The sequence below is a fragment of the Hippocampus zosterae genome, chromosome 6, assembly GCF_025434085.1.
Source record: "Hippocampus zosterae strain Florida chromosome 6, ASM2543408v3, whole genome shotgun sequence".
Lineage (NCBI taxonomy): Eukaryota > Metazoa > Chordata > Actinopteri > Syngnathiformes > Syngnathidae > Hippocampus > Hippocampus zosterae.
In genome coordinates this window covers 9265524-9284192 of record NC_067456.1, presented here as the reverse complement: position 1 = coordinate 9284192, position 18669 = coordinate 9265524, and the positions used below count along the sequence as shown (strand labels likewise).

At 40.0% G+C, this 18669-nt stretch overlaps 3 protein-coding genes and 1 long non-coding RNA gene across 4 annotated transcripts; 3 read left to right on the top strand and 1 right to left on the bottom strand.

Annotated features, from left to right (window-relative positions):
- Positions 1-182: 182 nt before the first annotated feature.
- Positions 183-1879, top strand: epgn (epithelial mitogen homolog (mouse)). The gene is made up of 5 exons (XM_052067313.1): positions 183-353; positions 463-522; positions 965-1085; positions 1173-1337; positions 1574-1879. The coding sequence occupies exons 1-5, from the start codon at positions 329-331 to the stop codon at positions 1626-1628; spliced, it is 426 nt and encodes a 141-aa protein (XP_051923273.1). The 5' UTR covers positions 183-328; the 3' UTR covers positions 1629-1879.
- Positions 1880-3693: 1814 nt separating this feature from the next.
- Positions 3694-8145, top strand: LOC127601734 (proepiregulin-like). The gene is made up of 5 exons (XM_052067312.1): positions 3694-3891; positions 6270-6356; positions 6608-6734; positions 7007-7150; positions 7811-8145. Exons 1-5 carry the CDS (start codon positions 3858-3860, stop codon positions 7875-7877), a joined length of 459 nt encoding a protein of 152 aa, XP_051923272.1. The 5' UTR covers positions 3694-3857; the 3' UTR covers positions 7878-8145.
- Positions 8146-12365: 4220 nt separating this feature from the next.
- On the top strand, positions 12366-16904 carry areg (amphiregulin). The gene is made up of 6 exons (XM_052067291.1): positions 12366-12662; positions 13164-13310; positions 13437-13662; positions 13878-14048; positions 16044-16168; positions 16579-16904. Exons 1-5 carry the CDS (start codon positions 12626-12628, stop codon positions 16135-16137), a joined length of 675 nt encoding a protein of 224 aa, XP_051923251.1. The 5' UTR covers positions 12366-12625; the 3' UTR covers positions 16138-16168; positions 16579-16904.
- On the bottom strand, positions 13697-16149 carry LOC127601751 (uncharacterized). Its single transcript, XR_007962628.1, has 2 exons — positions 16014-16149; positions 13697-14039 (listed from the first exon to the last, which is right to left on the bottom strand). It is a non-coding gene; the product is annotated as an uncharacterized LOC127601751 (long non-coding RNA).
- Positions 16905-18669: the final 1765 nt, after the last annotated feature.

Here is an 18669-nt window from a genome sequence, read left to right as displayed (position 1 = left end):
CACGCCGCGTTGAAACGAGCCTCCGGGTGATTCCGCCCCCACTACAACTCTCCTCACGCTCACCACCTCATCTGGACCTGTCTGTGCATGCAAAATACGTGGGAATAAAAGAAATGTGATGTACAGGTAAGTTTTTTCTTTTTTTTCTCCTTTTTTTTGGAGTGGTGGGGGTTGAGGAAGCTGTCTCAGTTCTTTGGAAGCATTTTTTCCTCATTAATAAGCTGTGATGGGGGAAAAAACTCCCCGTGGTTGGGAGCTCGAGCTATATAAATTTCAGAGGATGTTCAGTGGCACTGCATCGAAGCAACGATTTTAAGAGCGAGACGAAATGTTAATGCGGAGCCTCAAAGAGGGTGAGTTCTTCGTTTGTCACTTTGTCTGATATGAAAGCTAAACTACTGCATCTTTGCCGTTATGGTTTAAAGATGCAATTCTAACAGTTGCTCTTTTTTTCCTCCCCAGGCGTCCTTTCAGCCATCCTTCTTCTCCTGGCAGCGTCGGGACATTTGGCACAAACCACAAGTAACAATCACTTTTTCGACGTTCAATTTGATTTCATAGAGAGCTACAATAATAAGCATTGCTAAACATCCGAGAGGGTCAGATAAAGCTGACGTCCGCCTCATACTGAGGTTTGAACATTGTGACTTATGGGGCGAAAACAGATTCCAACAATGAAAAACCACGTTCAATGAAAAGCTACTCTGACAAAAATAGATCAAAACGGAGCATTTTTTTATTGCAACTCTTGTATCTCAGTAGTGTGATGATGGGTACCCCTCTGAATGTATTTAAACGCCAGTACGTATTTATGAATTAGAACTGATAGAACAGAAATAGGGGAAAAAAATTAAATAGGATAAAAAAAATTGTTCCATCCATCCATCCTTCCCCCAAATTGTGCTGTCATTTATACGCGGTAATACACACGTGTATGGTGGATAACAATATTTGCTCTGTGCAGGCAGTACAGAGGATCCTCTACTTTTGAGTTCCCACAGGCCGTGTGGAAGCCAAAACCAGCACTTCTGTCTAAACGGCGGCACATGCATCTACCCCCAAGATACCACCAAACCCTTTTGCATGTGAGCTCGCAAACACACACTTGAACCGACACGTCCGACGAGCTCGCCTTCGTTTCGGAACACGCTTACCCATTTTCCTCTTTGCAGCTGCACATCTGGCTTCAGCGGAAATCGCTGCCACTATGACAGCGAAGTGGACACCATGTTCTCTCAAAGTCACATTGCTGTGGAGCACCTCATCTCGCTCAGCTGCGGCGCGGCCCTTCTCATCTTCATTCTGCTCTTCATCACTTATTGCGTCGTCCGCACGAGGTGAGTAGCTTTGTGACGTGGATGAATCATGTATCATTTGGCGCCTTATCGATTGTCTGATTTGTACGTGGAGAGTGGTTAGTACATCCACCGTCTTCAAGTGAGACAGATGATTCCAACAAATGTTTATTATTGTTTAGTATGAGCAATTGTTGGCCTTTTTTGAACAGCTCCTCTGTGGTTTAATGCCTTTGTTCATGACCTATTTTTGAAACATAGTACTTGTTTGCTTTCAGGTGCACAAAATCTGAAAAACAAATGGAATCTGCACCATCTGAGGTTACAGTGTGACATCCCCCCGATATGTTCATCGACCGTCTTCATCGCTGCTGCATTTTAGCATTCATAACAGACATAGAAACAAACATTTCTTTTCATTTGAACAAAGCGAGTAAAGTAATGTTTTCTACCAATCACAAAACAGACAAGAGTAATGAAACACTGTGCAATTATAATTGTACATGAAAATGTGAGTATTTATTGTTATAACTTATTTTATGTTCAGTGTATTTATTTTTTCTAATAAATGAATGACTTTTTAATTGTATCTTTTTTTTCCCCCAAATCCGCATCCCCGCCCACCTTTAGTAACACTGAATCGATTTTTGCATTATTTTATTTTAATATTAAAAAATGGCACTCACCAAAGAACTTGAATAGAATGTATTTTTTATACAGCTGTATCTCAATAAATGTGAATATATTCTGAACATTTATTTCATCCATCCATCCATCCATTTTCCGAACAGCTTGATCCTCACTAGGGTCGCCAGAGCCTATCCCAGCCGTCTTCCGGCACTAGGCGGGGGAAACCCTGAATCAGTTGCCAGCCAATCGCAGGGCACACAGAGACGAACAACCATCCGCGCTCACACTCACACCTAGGGACAATTTAGAGCGTCCAATCAGCCTGCCACGCATGTTTTTGGAATGTGGGAGGAAACCGGAGCACCCGGAGAAAACCCACGCAGGCCCGGGGAGAACATGCAAACTCCACACAGGGAGGCCGGAACTGGAATCGGACCCGGTACCTCTGCACGGTGAAGTCGACATGCTAACCACTGGACTACTGGGCCGCCTACATTTATTTCAGTTTTATAATTATAAAAGTGAATCTCATCTAGTCTCATTCAACAGGAAAAAAAACTTTTCAGAAGGATATTCTTATTTAATCTCTATATTAACAATGATTCTTGATTGTTTTTCGCAGTATATTCAAATTTTCTTGATGGTGAATATCTGGGTTGCCGTTAGCAGTAATCGTCAAACATAGTCATTTAGGGGCCCAAAACAAACTCAGTTCCTGCATAATGAACGAGTTGTTGCCCTGCACTGACCTGATCTTTCCCCAAACCTGAATCCGATTGAGCATATCTGGGACATATGTCTCGTTCCATACATCAATACCATTTGTGCCACAGACTGTCCAGGAGATGAATGATGGTTTAATCCAGGTCCGACAGGGAATCCATCAGAAGACAATTCTCCATTTCATCAGATGCATGTCCAGGCATTGAAGGGAGGTCATGCGGGCACACGGAGGTCACACAAACTAACTGAGCCTCATTTTGCCTTGTCCTGAGAATTTTCCACTCCAGTCGGATCAGCCTGTATTCTGAGTTTCCACTTTAATTTTGACTAGGATTTAAAAACCAGACCTCTCTGGGATTATTATTTGTTTTTAGTTTTACAGTGATTCGTTTTGTATTACAGTATATTGCTTTCAACTCATTTCGCTTAGTGATTAGTGATAGAGATAAGATGTTTAACTAGGATGTATTATTTTAGTGTGCCCTTTATTCATTTTAAGGGGCACAGCCTCTATATATGAAATATTTCACTCTGTGTACTGATTCCTGATTCTACTCTCTATTACTTTAACTTTTTTTAATTGAACCACTGAAATGAATATTTTCCACGATATTGAGATATTACAAAATTGCACTTTTCATTTGCCCGATAAAACCGATTCAGGAATGATCCATTCATTAATGTCAGCGAAGTTATTATTAAATTTTGAGAAAATCTGTTCTTCGGGTCAAAACTGACACTAAACATACAAAGTGTGTATGGAAGATGAACAGTAAAGGGTTATTATCTCGTAGTTTATCATTCTTGGTATAATCTCTCTGACATGGACACACAAAGGTGAGCATTTTTTTTTTCTCTTGTAACATAAAGACGATAATATAGCGTGAGGATCCGTGGGATGTGCAGCTGTTGTGTGGGACTTGATTTAACCGCCAATTACTTGAATGAATCACAATGAATAATTAATGTTGATGACGACAGTGATGATGCTTTCAGGGCCCGTCTCTGGCTGTAGGATGTTTTCCTTTCTTATCTCCAAATCAATGACAGTCGGATTTTCGACCGCACCCACTCACCCACCTCATCTCACCGTTAAATTAGTTGGTTAGCGACACCCACCACACCACAACACGCAACAACATTGAAAACACGACAAAGGCATTTTTGCACATTCTACCAGAACTGAAAGCACGCACGTTACCTTCCCAAATGGCAAGAGTGTCAGCTCTCCTCTCAACTTTCGGTAAGTTAGAATTTCTTTTACATGCTTTCGGGAGACGTTTTGCCAGATTCGATTGCTTTAAATGTGATGCTAAATCGCGCATATCTTAATGAGACTGCAAAAAGTAACATTTGAACAAAGCGTATAGAAACTTTCCAAATATTTTGATGTCGTACATCTTGCCGGTCATTTCATGTTTTAACGCAGTGTTGATTCATATCTGAAAACAATAAATTCGCGTTTATATGTGGTAGGGAATATATCATTCAGTGGTTAATGAATGTAACACTTTTTAATTGAACAACCAAAATAAGTTTAATTTTTCTTCCATCCATTATCTGAACTGCTTATCCTCGCGAGGCAAGAAGCAATTCGTCTTTGTTATAAAAGTAAACCAAGCAGCACATCGCGGCTGAACTGATAAAACGTGGCAGGCAACACTTGGTCCTTCAAAATGTTTCTCATTCTTTATTACGCTACCCTCATTTATAGGCAAGTGAATGGAAACCAGGGATAAAACAAGTTGAACCCCCTTCAATTGCTCTTTAAAGTACCAGATCCTTACTTTATACTCTCTTATCATCATTCCAGCACTAGAACTGCTTTTAATTGCTTTTAATGTGTAACCTTTCATCCGCATCAGTCTTACACTCCACAAAACTCAATGTCACTTTTTGTTTTGCACCAGTTTTCTCTTTATGCTCATAATGCTCCAAAATAATCTGCCTCTCCAACAAACTGGACACTACTACTTGTTTGATCACTTCTTTTGTACTTCCGGATGCCACTGTGATGTGAGCAATCACTGTGGATGAGGTCTGCCTTTTTACACCCCCTGACAGCCAAATGGTACTGTATTCTAAACAAGTGATGCCGGATAAACTCCATTGTCCAGTTAGTTGGCAGAAAGAGGAATCCCATATTAGCATACATTGCTCGGTCATGTGTGGTTTCACACTTGCAGCGTTTATGTTATATTCATCCAAATTCCAAAGGGTTGTTAACATTTTTGTCATGTTGAATTATTTACAGTATTTTCACTTGATTGGGGACTTTAAGGAGTTGGGCAGGTGCATCCACGAATTATTAAAAGGACAAGATGAACAAAAGAAGTAGACTTTAAACCAAACGATAGCCTATCGTAAGTGAGGAGTCATCACAAAAGTCTGAGGCAATGGTGGTGGAACTCTGAAGTACAATTTCAATTGGTCTGATTGTCACAGAGAAGAACCCGTGTGTCAGCAACGGAACTGATTAAGTATGTGACACCCCCCCCCCCCTCATCCCTCTGGCTAGATTTAAACACCTTCCTAATCATAAGGGGTGGGGGAGGGTGAAAGTGGAGTCGTCATATGAGCCCGCTTTTCACAGCAGACAATTAAAACCAGAATGATCTGCTTTTTCTGGCGTTGGCTAATATCTTCTGGTTGCACAAATGAGTCTCCAGCTTTGTTGTCAAACAAGTAAAAACATGAAAAGAAGGCAACAGGATATGTGGATCAGGAAAAAAAAAGAAGGAGGAGTCCTCAGGGGAAATCGTTGATTTTTTTTCTTATTTTTTCATATTTGAGTACTTTACTATATTTTAATGAATTGTTCTTTTTAATACAGTTTGACCTGAAAACCATTTACTGTCATTAACTTGCAAACTAAAACATGTACATTGTTACTGGATTGACTACCAATAGAAGGAACTCCTACAAATACTGCAGTTAGTACTCATACTCAAAGTGGTGTAAGTGGTAGTGGTATTAATAGTCATAATATCAACTGTAGTAGTATCAGTGGTAGCAGTAATAGTTATGTTGAGCACTAGCAGTGCAGTGGCCTATACTGGATTGTGGTCGTGGGTCTTCAGTGGACTCTTAATTAAGTGACCTAATCCATCTCTTAACACCCCTACTATCATGTGGCAAAATAATCTACAAAAACGCAATGGAACTGTGCGGTGATGACATTTTCTTTCGTAGCTGTCAAACAGTGTTCACACTTGCACCCCGTCGATTTTGATGTGTGTGTCATTTCCTGACAGCTATTGATTTCTCAAGCACCTTCCAATTTCGAAAACCAGGATTCATCATCTTCATTTTTTAAAATTAATAAGTACCTTTAAGTTGTGACTAATTTGATAATCACATAAGAAAATTTTTAATATTAGTCATTTGAATGAAAAGAAAACTCCGCAAACATTCTTCGTCACCGCATCCAGCTCATTTATTACAGCGAGAGGAACACTCATCAAACAATCAATTGTGTCTCGTCACGTAAATTTGAAAACTGCTTTATCACTCAGGAATGTGGCCAGTGGAGACATGTGGCAAATCTGTTTTTTTTGATACACTCCACAATGTTACATAACGTGTAATATGAAAGGATCGCTGTTGTTTTGTGTTCAACAGGTGTCATGCTGTTGTGGCCTTTTGCCCTGACAAAGAGCATGTCATCGACACTTCACGCGACTCACGCTGACTCCTCCATGTCTGCAGGTACACAGGCTTGATGGATAAATAGATGGATAAACGACACATTTTTGTGAGCTCAGAAATTGGATTAAAATCATTTCAAAACCTTTCTCAAAATCAATGTGACTTAAAACTTTTAAAGAGAAGACATGCCTGTATGTGCCTCTAATTAACCTCAAATAAAGTTCAGCATTTTTTGGGGGGGCTTTTCCGAGACATACAGTACATTTCGAGTATTAAGGACAGTATTCTCTATGCTGCTTCTTCCACCTCAGGCCATGGAGAAGAGCGCTCCCATGTGGTGAAACGCTTCACCCAGAATTGTGACTCCTCTTATGCAAACTACTGCATGAACGGAGGTCAGTGCATGCTACTGGTGGATGTCAAGGAGCACCATTGCAAGTAAGTGTGTACATATATATGTATATATATCTACTGTATATCACAGTGTAGAGGTGCATGGTTCGAATTTGGATGTTCTCCCTGTGCCTGCGTGGGTTTTTCTCCGGGTACTCTGGTATCCTCCCACATTCCAAAAACATGCATGGCAGGTTAATGGAACACTCTAAATTGTCTTTAAGTGTGATTATGAGCGGGAATGTGTGTCTTGCGCTTGGCTGGCATTTCTTTTTTTTCTTATGATCAATTGTGTATGACATGAATGCACTCGGCAGGTGTCACAGCGGTTTCTACGGCCCCCGCTGTAGTAACCTAGAGCTGGTCTTCAAGCCAGTAGGAGAGGTGCAGCTCGTCTTCATCATCTTCTGTGTGACTTTGCTCATCATGGGCCTGGCTGGAGCTCTCTTCTGTTGCTGCAAGTGGGTAGTATACTCACTCGGATAATCATGCATTCTTGTTAGTGCGCTCCGGAATAGCTGGAGTCTTCATAATGATCCATTTCCAGAATACGAGTCGGTTCTTCTTTGTTCAAATTGTCTCCGATTACGTAGTATACATGACACATTTTTAAAAAATCTGTATTATTATGAGTAAAATTTTATTCATTCCAAATTGTAATAAATAATTTATTATTATTATTTGGTACAAATATAATACATTTTGTTTAGTTTATTTGCTTGTATTTTTTAATGTCGTTGGGGAAACAACATTTGAAAATATCATTGGCCTAACAGCATAGTGTCATATTTGAGTGTTTTTCAAAGACGTTGAAAAACAAATGTTTACAAGCATATTTATTTATTGATTTGGGAACACTTAGTTAAAAATTATTGGGCAATTTTGCTGCTAAACTAACACACAAGCACATCTTTGAAATCCTTATGGAGAAACTACATTTCCAAATAAATGCCGTTAGTATCGTGGCCTGATTGACTGAGAAAAATCCAACCCTTTCTATTGAATTGTAGCGAGGAATCTGTTGACTTAAATTTCCAAATTGGTGATCGTATTGTTTTTCAGTCAAATGTTGCTGGGCAAAACACGTTATTTTCAATCCTTGATGTGTGTTTGTATTGCAGGTACAAGAAAAATAAATGCAATCCCAAACAGAAGCGGCATGGCTATAAAGGAGTGCAGACAGCATAGCGTTTCCATGCTGGACATGACAACATGAACCGAACATGAAACGTGAACTTTTTTTAAAAAGGTGTTTGTTTTTAATTGAAATCTTGCATTTTAGCTTTTGGCATGGTGCGAGCTTGTATTTATTTATCATATTCTTCATTTTCTGACCCCTTAAAAAAATCACAATGTGTTTACTTAGAAAGGATGTTGATAATTTATTATTATAAAGACTTTATGTGTATATTGAAAGTTCTGCCACAAACCAATAAAACAGAACATCTTACACTGATTTATTTTATAATTGTCATGTATTTTACTTTTACTTTTCACCACACTTAGGTGCACTCTCTTACAGTGAGACGTCCAGTTTGACGTAAAGGGGACGTACAGCGTCTTATAATTTATTCCCAGCTTTGGTCAAAATACCTCAAGAATTACAGCAATGTCTTGGCGTACAATTTTAATTTGTTTAGTAAGCACTTATGTAACCCAGAACACATATATTGCAAATCATCTTTAATCATTGAAATGAATGGCTAGGCCACTAATCCATTCCTGCCCCCACTTAAAACACCAACAGCAATCTTTGCAGCTTGTTTTAATTTTGAAAAAAAATTGCAATTTGGTGTAGTTTATAAGAATATCAAAAAGGAATATGATAATTAAAGCGATTGTTAGGAATTACACAATTTGTGCATTATAATTTCATGAATTCATTGTGAGGCTCATTCTGGTGTGTGCACCTTAGAATACATTGATATGGATGTGCACAAAGAAAATGGTCTAGTTAGCTGCAATGATATTTATCTTTTATTTTTTGCTGAGGATAAAGAATACATGCCAGTTTAAAGCAGTTGTGTAGCAGTGAGTGTCACACTTGCTTCGGGTGTGGATGTTTCTGCATGATAGCGACTCTGAAGCTTCAACCAGCCTGATCACATAAGGGAGCAGATGTATAAAAATAATAATAAATTAGATTAACCAGTTGGCGATCTCACTTTTGCATTCTTTTCAATCAGGGTTTTCAATCGTTTTTAATTTTAATTAGATTTTTGTTCGACTGGAGTTGTTTGTATGAGATTTAAACATTTTTTTTCAAAAATGTTTACCCATTTGTCTTATTATTAAATTTCGTTTTTTTTTTTAAATATATGGTGCATTTGTTGAATTCAACTCACAGGTATTGTGTAATAAAGTAAACTACAATTCCTAAACAGCTGTCTGCCCATCTTTAAAGCCCTCCTCAAAACTCACTTGTATTCTTTGGCGTTCGACTCAGCATGACTTAGATTTGTTCTTGATTTTACTGCTTGGTGCTTTCTACCACCTTTATTACCGATTCGTCTTACTGTTTATTGTGCATGTTAAATCGCTCCATGTACAGCACGTTGTATGCAGCGATGGCTGTTTGAAAGTGCTCTATAAATACTGTTGACTTGACCTGACTTGACTTGTTGGATTTTCGTTTACAATCATCATCTTCACTCCAACTAGGAAAGATTATTTGCAAGTCAAATGTTTTGTTACGAACGTGGCTGCGAAAGGAATTGCACCGTTGTATAATGCAAAAAAAAAAAAACGATGCCTCGTGACGCTCGTGTGTCGGGTTAATATATAAGCACCATTTATACTCCACAGCCCCTTATTAGTTCCTAAAACAGACTCAGTGAGCTGTTTCTAATGACCGAATAGGTCCTGTCAGTGTACTCTCTATGCTAATCGCACCGATAATCACACGTAAACATTAACGAGACATTTGCGGCATCGGAGGTCCGTGGACGTTGTGGTTATGATGGCATTGTTCCGAGTCACTGGGTCAGTCAGTGGAAGCTTTGCACTAATCCTCATCTTTGCATGTGCTCTGACACAATTTTTAAAAAATAAATAAAAACTGTACACGTGCAGCAGATGCACGTTTTGGATGAAGCTACTGTCCTGACAGGTTGACAGCTTACAATTTGGACCAGAAGTTTTGGGTCAATGTTTGTGCCTTTATACACCAGTGCAGTGGATGGATTTAAAAGTTTGAACATGTGACTAGGGTGGCCCGGTGGTTCAGTGGTTAGTCGACCTCACAGTGCTGAGGTACCGGGTTCGATTTCAACTCCGGCCTTCCCGTATGGAGTTTGTATGTTCTCCCCGTGCTTGCGTGGGTTTTCTCCGTGTACTCCGGTTTCCTCCCACATTCCAAAAACATGCATGACGGGCTGAATGGACACTCAAAATTTGTCCCTTGGTGTGAGTGTGAGCGCGGATGGTTGTTCGTCTCTGTGTGCCCTGCGATTGTTTGGCAACCAGTTCAGGGTGTCCCAACTGCCCAAAGACAGCTGGGATAGGCTCCAGCATGCCCCCGACGCTTGTGAGGATAAAGCGGATCAGAACATGGATGAATGGATGGAACCTATGACCCAAGTGTTGACATTCACAGAGAATTCCAAGTATTTTGGATGTGGACTTTTTTTTCCCCCAAGGACTCAAAACTAAAACTAAAGCCATTGACACATTACTACCACATATAGTTGTAAATGCCATAGAAAAAAAAAGGTTGCTTATTTTTGAGAAAAATGTCGTCATGTTGATAGAATGCCATCTTTTTTCAGCAAATAAAATGTAATATTTACAAGACACAACAAGGTATTTTTTATTTTATTATTTTGTATTTATTAATTTTTTTATTTATTTTGTAATCTGACAACAATAATTCGTCCATCCATTTTCAACACTGCTTATCCTGAAGAGGGTTCACAGGGAGTGGTTGGAACCTATTCAAGCTGACTTTGTGCAAAAGGCAGACTCCACCCTGAACTGGTCGTCAGTCAGTCACAGGGCACATATAGAGACAAACGACCATTCACGCCCACATCGGCACTAAGTGGGACCCGGTCCCACGCTGCCCACACACAAGTCCGGCGAGTGTACCACTACACCATCAACATCATTACAAGATTAATATTCTATGGTAATATTGCAGGGTTGTGGAATATTTCTGTACACAGACACTGAAAGAACACTTAAGTGCATGTAATGAGTGTGTCTGGACTCATTTCTAATTACACAGAAGCTGCAGTTTCATTGGTACACTTTGTCCTGACGGATGAAGCTATTTTTATATTTTGTCTAAAGATGCAGTATGCGCGTGCGTGCGTGTGTGTGTGTGTGTGTGTGTGTGTGTGTGTGTCTGTGTGTGTGTGTGTGTGTGTGTGAGGGCGGCTGCGATGAGGTGGTTGCCTCCAGGCTTTTTGTCAGACTTTCCACCCACGTTAATATTAAGGGGCTCTTCCAACGCCACGACACGTAACCCAAGTTGGGGTGAGAGAACAAAACATGCCGAGAACTCCCAGCATTCCACACACAGGGATTCCAAGGAGACAGCGAGGATGGGCAGACACAACAACAACAACACTCACACCCTCGCTGCCCTGCCGAAATTGTACAGGAATATTAACACGGGGCATCGGTTCATCGATACAAATGCACACACACACACACACACACACAAACACACAGTTAAAAATGTCAATATATATCTGTTATAAAATAAATGATTTTTTTTGGGGGGGGGGGGGTCCATCTGAAGTGTGTCACAAAGCACCACTTTAGCCACGATGAATAAAATGAGGAAAACTAGTTAAAACACTCTAATGCTGTATCTCCACAATTGAGTACTGGGTGGTTCTGATATGTTTCAAGCAATTGCCTTCAAACATGTATAATGTGTTTCGAAACACATTTCGGGATTTATTTTACATGATCTTAATGTTCAATTTGTGCATAATATTACAGTTGACACCCAACGACAAATCACGGCTCAGCTGGTGAGTGTCATGTGACCAAACTCAGAAAACAGGTGAGCCGTAAGTGGTCGTTACCTGAGCCCTGAGCAACTGTGATGTCATTTTCAGTCGACAGCAAGTTGCAAAATGGCCGCCACCGGAAATGTATGAAGATAAGTGGGTTTTACTACTGAGCCTAAATCATTTTCCACAAAATTAATCAGAATACCGTGTTTCGACTATCGGTCCAGATAGAACATATTATTGTACAGAAAATGTTTGAATAGACGTTCCTTTCAATAAAATGAAATTCTTATTGTAATTTCCCCATTGCGGGACAAATAAAGGATATCTTAATCTTAAAACGCTTTTAGGAATAAAACCTGTGCCTCATTCTTGATGAACAAGCCAGTGTGGTAGTTAAGTTGAACGGTTACCATCATAATTCAGGGTTAACTAATAAATTATTCATCAATTCAAAATTTTAAAACTAAGAAAATTTATACTTAAAAAAAAACCTCAAGTGCCAACTCCCGGATGACCACGTGTGATTCACAGACGAATGCACACCTACATTTTTTTTACGTGACCATATAAGGAAAGAGGAAGTCATAACAATTAAGGAGGGATGGACAAAATGTGGCTAGTGAGATTTTTTTTTTTTTAATGACCAGGAGAACCCAGACGGAATATATGAATGGAATATACACTATTTCACAATCATTATTGCTCTATGGTGTCCTTTTTGTGTGGTTTAGGGATGCAAAGTGTGTCTGTTGCCCCAGGGTTGTTAATCATTACACACACACACACACACACACACACACACACACGCACACGGACAGCCCTATTTCTCCTTGGGCCACAAAGGCAGACGTGTGTCTATAAAGGCTGCATACAATCTCAGCACAGGTTAAGTGAGCACAGCGCAGCCTCCTTCACCCACACTTGTCGGACTAGCAGACCTTCCGACACACACACTCTTTCTCTTGGGATATGAACACCTTCATCCTCGCCTGCCACCTCTGCCTCGGTAAGTCAACTCCGTGGTCATGTTGACGCAAAGGACGAGGAAAGCGAGCCGAAGGGTAGAAATGAGAAAGGTCGATACAAGCGACGACTCGTCTGGCAGGAGGAAGGAATTTTTGCACGTGTGACAGCACCGCTATTGAACGGCGACTTGGCTTATGCAGACCACGTGTTTTTTACTATCACATGAGAAATAGCTATAAATAAGTGATGAGAAATTGTGTGTTTCTCAACAATTAATCTGTTCAAGTTCTAGATAGGCACTACTGGATCATCTGTTATGGAAAAGCAGATTGAACCATCCTCAAATGTATCTACCTATCTATATCTATATATCTAATATACAGTACAGTGTAGATAGATATACAAATGTGTGTTTTTGTGTATTTATATTTGTGTACATGTTTATGTATCTATGTGTATATCTGGGTATGTACATGTACCGGTATGTATATGTTTGTATATAGGTGTGCCCGGGCTTATGTGTCCTATCTGGTGTTTTCAGTACTTTTCAGTGTTCTGGCCGCTCAGGGATCTGAGGCATCGTCGTCTGGTGAGCTTGGCAGTGTGACTGTAGGCTTGGCCTCAGGGGAGGGCCTCCGGGTTCTCCAAGGCGATGTTGAGGGGGACGTGGACTTTGAGGAGCTAGCAAGTACGTTTCTTTACATTCCCGTGAAGAGAAGTGCTTCGGTTTTAAAGGAAGAAGACATTTTTGTACAGAGTTCAATGCAGGAAATGCACAGAGTTCATCCATAGCTTCCTACCTAACGTCTTCCAGGTGAGTTCCTGAGAGATGACAGGAAGAAGAAGAAAGGCAAAGGCAAGAAGAAGAACAAGCAGAAGAGCAAGAGCACCACGGCGTTCAACCCCGAGCATCATTTTTCCACTCAAGGCCACACCTCCGCCGTGGAGCCCACCGAGGACCCCTGCACCTCCACTCACCTGGACTACTGCATCCACGGCTATTGCCAGCGCATGGAGGGCCTGCAAGAGCCTGTCTGCATGTGAGTCCACAGACAAGTTCTTTTTTATAGAGAGGGGAATGTCCTTGGCGAGAAGAGCAAGAAGAAGCTAACTCTCTCCTGTTAGGGGGTCGCCACAAGTTACTCGCACGATATGTTGGGCACAGTTTTTACACCGGAAACCCTTTGTGGCCTAAACCCATTCCTTGACATTTTTTGGGGGGGCCGCCTGTCTTGAATAATTTTGCATTTTGCAGCTGCATGAAGGACTACCACGGCGAGCGCTGCGGCATCCAAGTATTGGGGAAGACCGGGCCCCAGTCCGAGCGCACCGTCGACATCGAGTGGGTCCAGATGGCCTTGGTCATTACTGCCATCATTTTGTCCATAATCAGCTGCACTGCCGTCATCCTCATGGCCTGCGCACAGTGAGTACAGCACTTTTCATACCAAAAAAAAAGAAGCTCAAAGTGCTTCATGTGAGTTTAAAAAACAGAGTTCTGAAAGTTATGAAGGTCCTGCACCATTAAAGCATTTAAAAATCAATTATAAAGCCTTAATCAATCCTAAAACACACAGGGAGCCAATGCACAGATTTTAAAATTGCTTTCCGGTCTTAGTCAGGAGGTGTGTTGCTAAATTGTGCAGTAATTGTAGACATGAAATTCTCTCCTCGGGGGGGGGGGGGCTGAGGCTTCATGCAGTCGTGCAGTATTGGAACCAATACAAACTATAGTGCATCCCTAATAGGGGGTACTATCTTCACTTTGTCAATATCCAATTTTCATTACAGCTGCTCCAATGGTGCGTTCTGGTTTTGTCGGAGCGAAACTGAAAATGTCTTTTTAGTTGAAAAAAAAAAACAATTGTAACAGCCAAAATTTTGTGCTGTATTTATCTTATTAGAACAATATCACTTTCAGATTTTTTTGGGGTTGCTAATGGCATTGAGTAGAAGCTATAGTGTGATTTCCCCCCCCCCCCTTGAACAATATGTACTTAATTTATATCGCTGCACCTCTATCATTACATTTTACAGAACATTTTAAGGATATTGAACTATATTTAGTTCACAAGAGCAAAAATTGCCAAATGATGAAGCGTATTCTCTAATCTGTGATGAAATTCAGACATTTCACTTAGTGCCCACTAAAGAGCGAAGCGACATCGGGTGACTAGCAGAAAAATCATGCACTGATTCTCTGTCGATGACATCAGATTAAAAACACCCAAACAACCAAGCCAAATGAGGGAGCACATCCTGTGAGTTGACATCTAAATATGCCGACACATCAGAAAGCACACAACACACCCTAGCGCACCCATGCCATGCGGGCGGGGGCGCAAGGAAGGATCGTGACGGCTCACCTGCAATCCTTTAATCAATATGTAACCAAATATCTTCAAAGCTGAGCCAAAGTCCGTCACGTTGGAAGTTATGACTCAATTGGCATTAAATTTATTGGAATGTATGATACGAATGATGACAACATCACGAGAAGGGCGCCACGTCACAAAAGTAGGTGAAGATGATCGTAAAACGAAAGTGGATCCGGATTTGTAACATCAATTTCATGTACAAATTGAATCGATAGGCCCTATCCATAATCTGCATTTCACTGTATATTGAATATTTGGGCAGTTATAGATTGATGAAAATGTTGATATTCCAAATTAGGAAACTGATTTCCTTATTAAAAAAAAAAAAGAAAAAATATTTCAGTCGTTTTTCGGGATTCTTGTTAACAAGACCAGACTACCAGACTAAAATAGCCGATGAATTGAAAATGAATCAATTCTCAAATTAATCGATAATTTATTTTAAAACAATATATTTTTTCAAGGCCTCATTCAATTAAAAAATTGTCCAAATATTCAACAATTTAGCCTTTCAACAGCCAATATTCTCAAATTTTAGGAGTCATCCATCAAAGCTGACTTGTTATCTTTGTTAACATTAACAACAGAAAACATTTGCAAACATTTCTTCAACATTTTTGCCAATTATTTTGACATGTTACGAACCAAACTAGAATCTGAATCGAAATTTTCCGCATTGTCATATTTGAAACGATGGTCTGTATTTGAATATGAGAATGGTCATTCAAAGTTATTTTTTTAAATCCGATTCATTGATGAATTGACAGTTTAATAGGTGATTTGAATAAGTACAAATGGTTTTAAATCCTGGGTATAAACGATGTTCCCCACTCCTCCCCATACCTTTTGATTTAAGTTTTTAAGCATTTTTTAAAATCAACTTCAGTGTACGTTTTTTTTAAATCTATTTCTTTCCTTTGCTTATTTAAATGTCTGTAAATCTGTTATTTGTTATCTCAGAAAAAAAGCTGTGTCAAAAATGGTGTGTCAAGATGTGATTTGTATGACAGTACCGTAAATAAATGTCAGGCCGTCTTCTGTAGTTACAGGTCGCATAAAAACGTCCTGGCGTCCTACCTGGGCAGCTGGTCGGAGCAGCAGAAGCTGCAGAAACCCATCAGTGATGTTGTGGTGTGAGAGAGAGAGAGAGAAAGAGTGTTGGGAAAAGGTAAATTGTGAAACATGTTTGAAACTCACTCACAGCAGTTTTTTTTCCCACTGGAAATGACAAATGTGTACGCGTCTGCTTGCGTTATTCCTCCGAATTCCATCTGATAAACAACCCCAAAACAAGCCCGCATGTGTGCTGGTGGTACATGATTTTTCTTGTCAAGGGTGGTGTTGGTCTCTCATGAGCCGAAAAATAAAGTGAGGAAAAAAAAAAGAAAAAAAGCTTTTCGGGTGCCAAGGTGATGAGTAACATTGAAGTAGTTAATCAAAAACAAGGCACGGAAATAAAACGAAGTATATTTCTGATTATTGTAAGCCACTGTAACAAAACTGTACTTGGTTAATGATTCACATAAATGCAATGAACGTAAATTAATTAATATTGTCCAATCTTTTGTCTCCCCGCAGCCACCATCACTTTCCTCACAGACGACTCGAAGCTGAAGACTCACATATGCTTCATTAGATGCAATGTAAACGGTCCATAATTTCTTGGCATTTAATTTATTTAGTGTCATTATTTATCTGTATGAGTGTGCGTATGTTGAATTAATATTATTATTATTATTACACAAATGTCTGTAGGTGGGAATGTTGCACATTCACTTGACAGACAGCATTGTTTCTATTTATTGCACTGCTTTTGTGATAGGTCAGAGAAACTGTCGTCATCTCGCCTCTGGGAGAAAAAAAATAAGATGACATTTAAACAACAATAAAGTCTCTCAGTTTTACTAGGGTCTGACTTTTGTGTTTGTTGGAATGCCTTTTGTCACACACACACACACACACACACACACACACGTGTATTTGCACCCCACGTATCGAATTGCCTTTTATTGGAGAGATGCAAACCAAATCCTTTATATAAACATAAATCTGCAAATGTATGTGGAGACCAATGTTTTCCTGCATGTGCGCATGTGTGTGTACGCACGAGCTCGTGATCCCCGCGGCATAGGCGGTTGTTGAAGTTACTTTCATCCACTTGATAAAATAGGTTCGTATGGGTGCGGTGAGAGGGGGCCTTTGAGCTATTGTGTGTGTCGCCATGGCAACCAGGTAAACACAGCAGTTCTGGCTGGTCAGTCAAAGACCTTTCATTGTGAGTTCAAACAAAGGACACCTGGAATTTCCAGGGTGTGGTTCCACTTTTATCTCTCAGTCATTCACCTTTTTTATGGAAGCGGCACAAGATTTTGTTATTACATCAGACATTGTTGTTTTGTAGGCTGTCAGTCAGTTTCAAGGCAGCTTTGAAGTTGACCTCTTTCGTCATATGTTTAATAACAGAGATGCAAAATAGCCTCTTTTTTTTGTAAATTTGATTTGATTTGCTTTTTGACAAATGTCAGTTGTAGTTTACATTAAGAGGTGATTTTAGAAAGAAAGATCAAATGCGTTGCTCGGATTTGCTTTCTTCAACCTTTCTGGTATTATTTAGTTTGAAAGAAAAAAAACCCTTGTTGGTCATCAAGATTCCGAATTTTTACAGAAGAACACAAAATCGCACTGAAGGCGCCTTGATGTGTTGGTTGAAATAGCCAGTGGTGACACTGCATAATATTTTCAGTTTGGAAGCAGTGAGGTGAACTGGTCCTGCTCTCGAGGGAGTTTCTCAGAAAGCATCGAAAAGTACCTGAATTTTTGCTCCGCACTTTTTTTTTAAGTAATACAGAGTCATGAATTTAGCTTATTTTAGCCACTAAATTGCTAAGTTTGCAACAACAACGTGCCATTGCTATGGTAATGAAAGCTTTTGTATGAGGCAGAATTTTTTGGGTGGTGCCCAAAACTGATTTCAACCAGAGTGTATCATCAGTTTTTGAACAAAATGTCTTGTTCTTGTCATTTTGAAACATATTTCTTGTGGCTGGTGGTCTCGGTGCACACCCACCTTCAGATCAACACCTTCAGACCACTGTGCCGTCATCTCAATACACCACCAGCCCTATTTTTCCCATGAAGTGCAGGCTTCACAGATCTTGAGAACAGGCTGTGGCAATTCACATGAACTTGAGCTTTGTTGACACTCAACTGAGAAAAAAAGAAGGAAGGCTTAACTAGAACTACCACTGCTCTCAAAACAACTATTTTTCACTGAGGAATATGGCACCGCCACCCCACTCCGGCTTCCTGTGTCTTATTGGGAGTCAGCTGAGGAAAAAATGTGCCCATTCAAAATCTTTGTACGTACTGTACATCGCTAATCATTTTCAATCCACACCAAAATTTATGTGGACATCACGACGCCCACATCAATCTCTGAAAATATGGCAAGGATTAGCTTCTCCATAGCTCAATTATGAGAGAATGAACAGAGGAGTAGTTTGCGTTAAGTAACAATCATGCCGGATTTGCTTTTTTTTTTTTTAGTAGTGCCTGAACACAATGCGTTCCGAGAAGCTTTTTGTAAACTGAACTGTTTGTAATTCGTTATGTATTGAATTTCAATCTAAAAGGTTTTGCTCCTGTGGGTACACCCGCCACCGCGTTTAT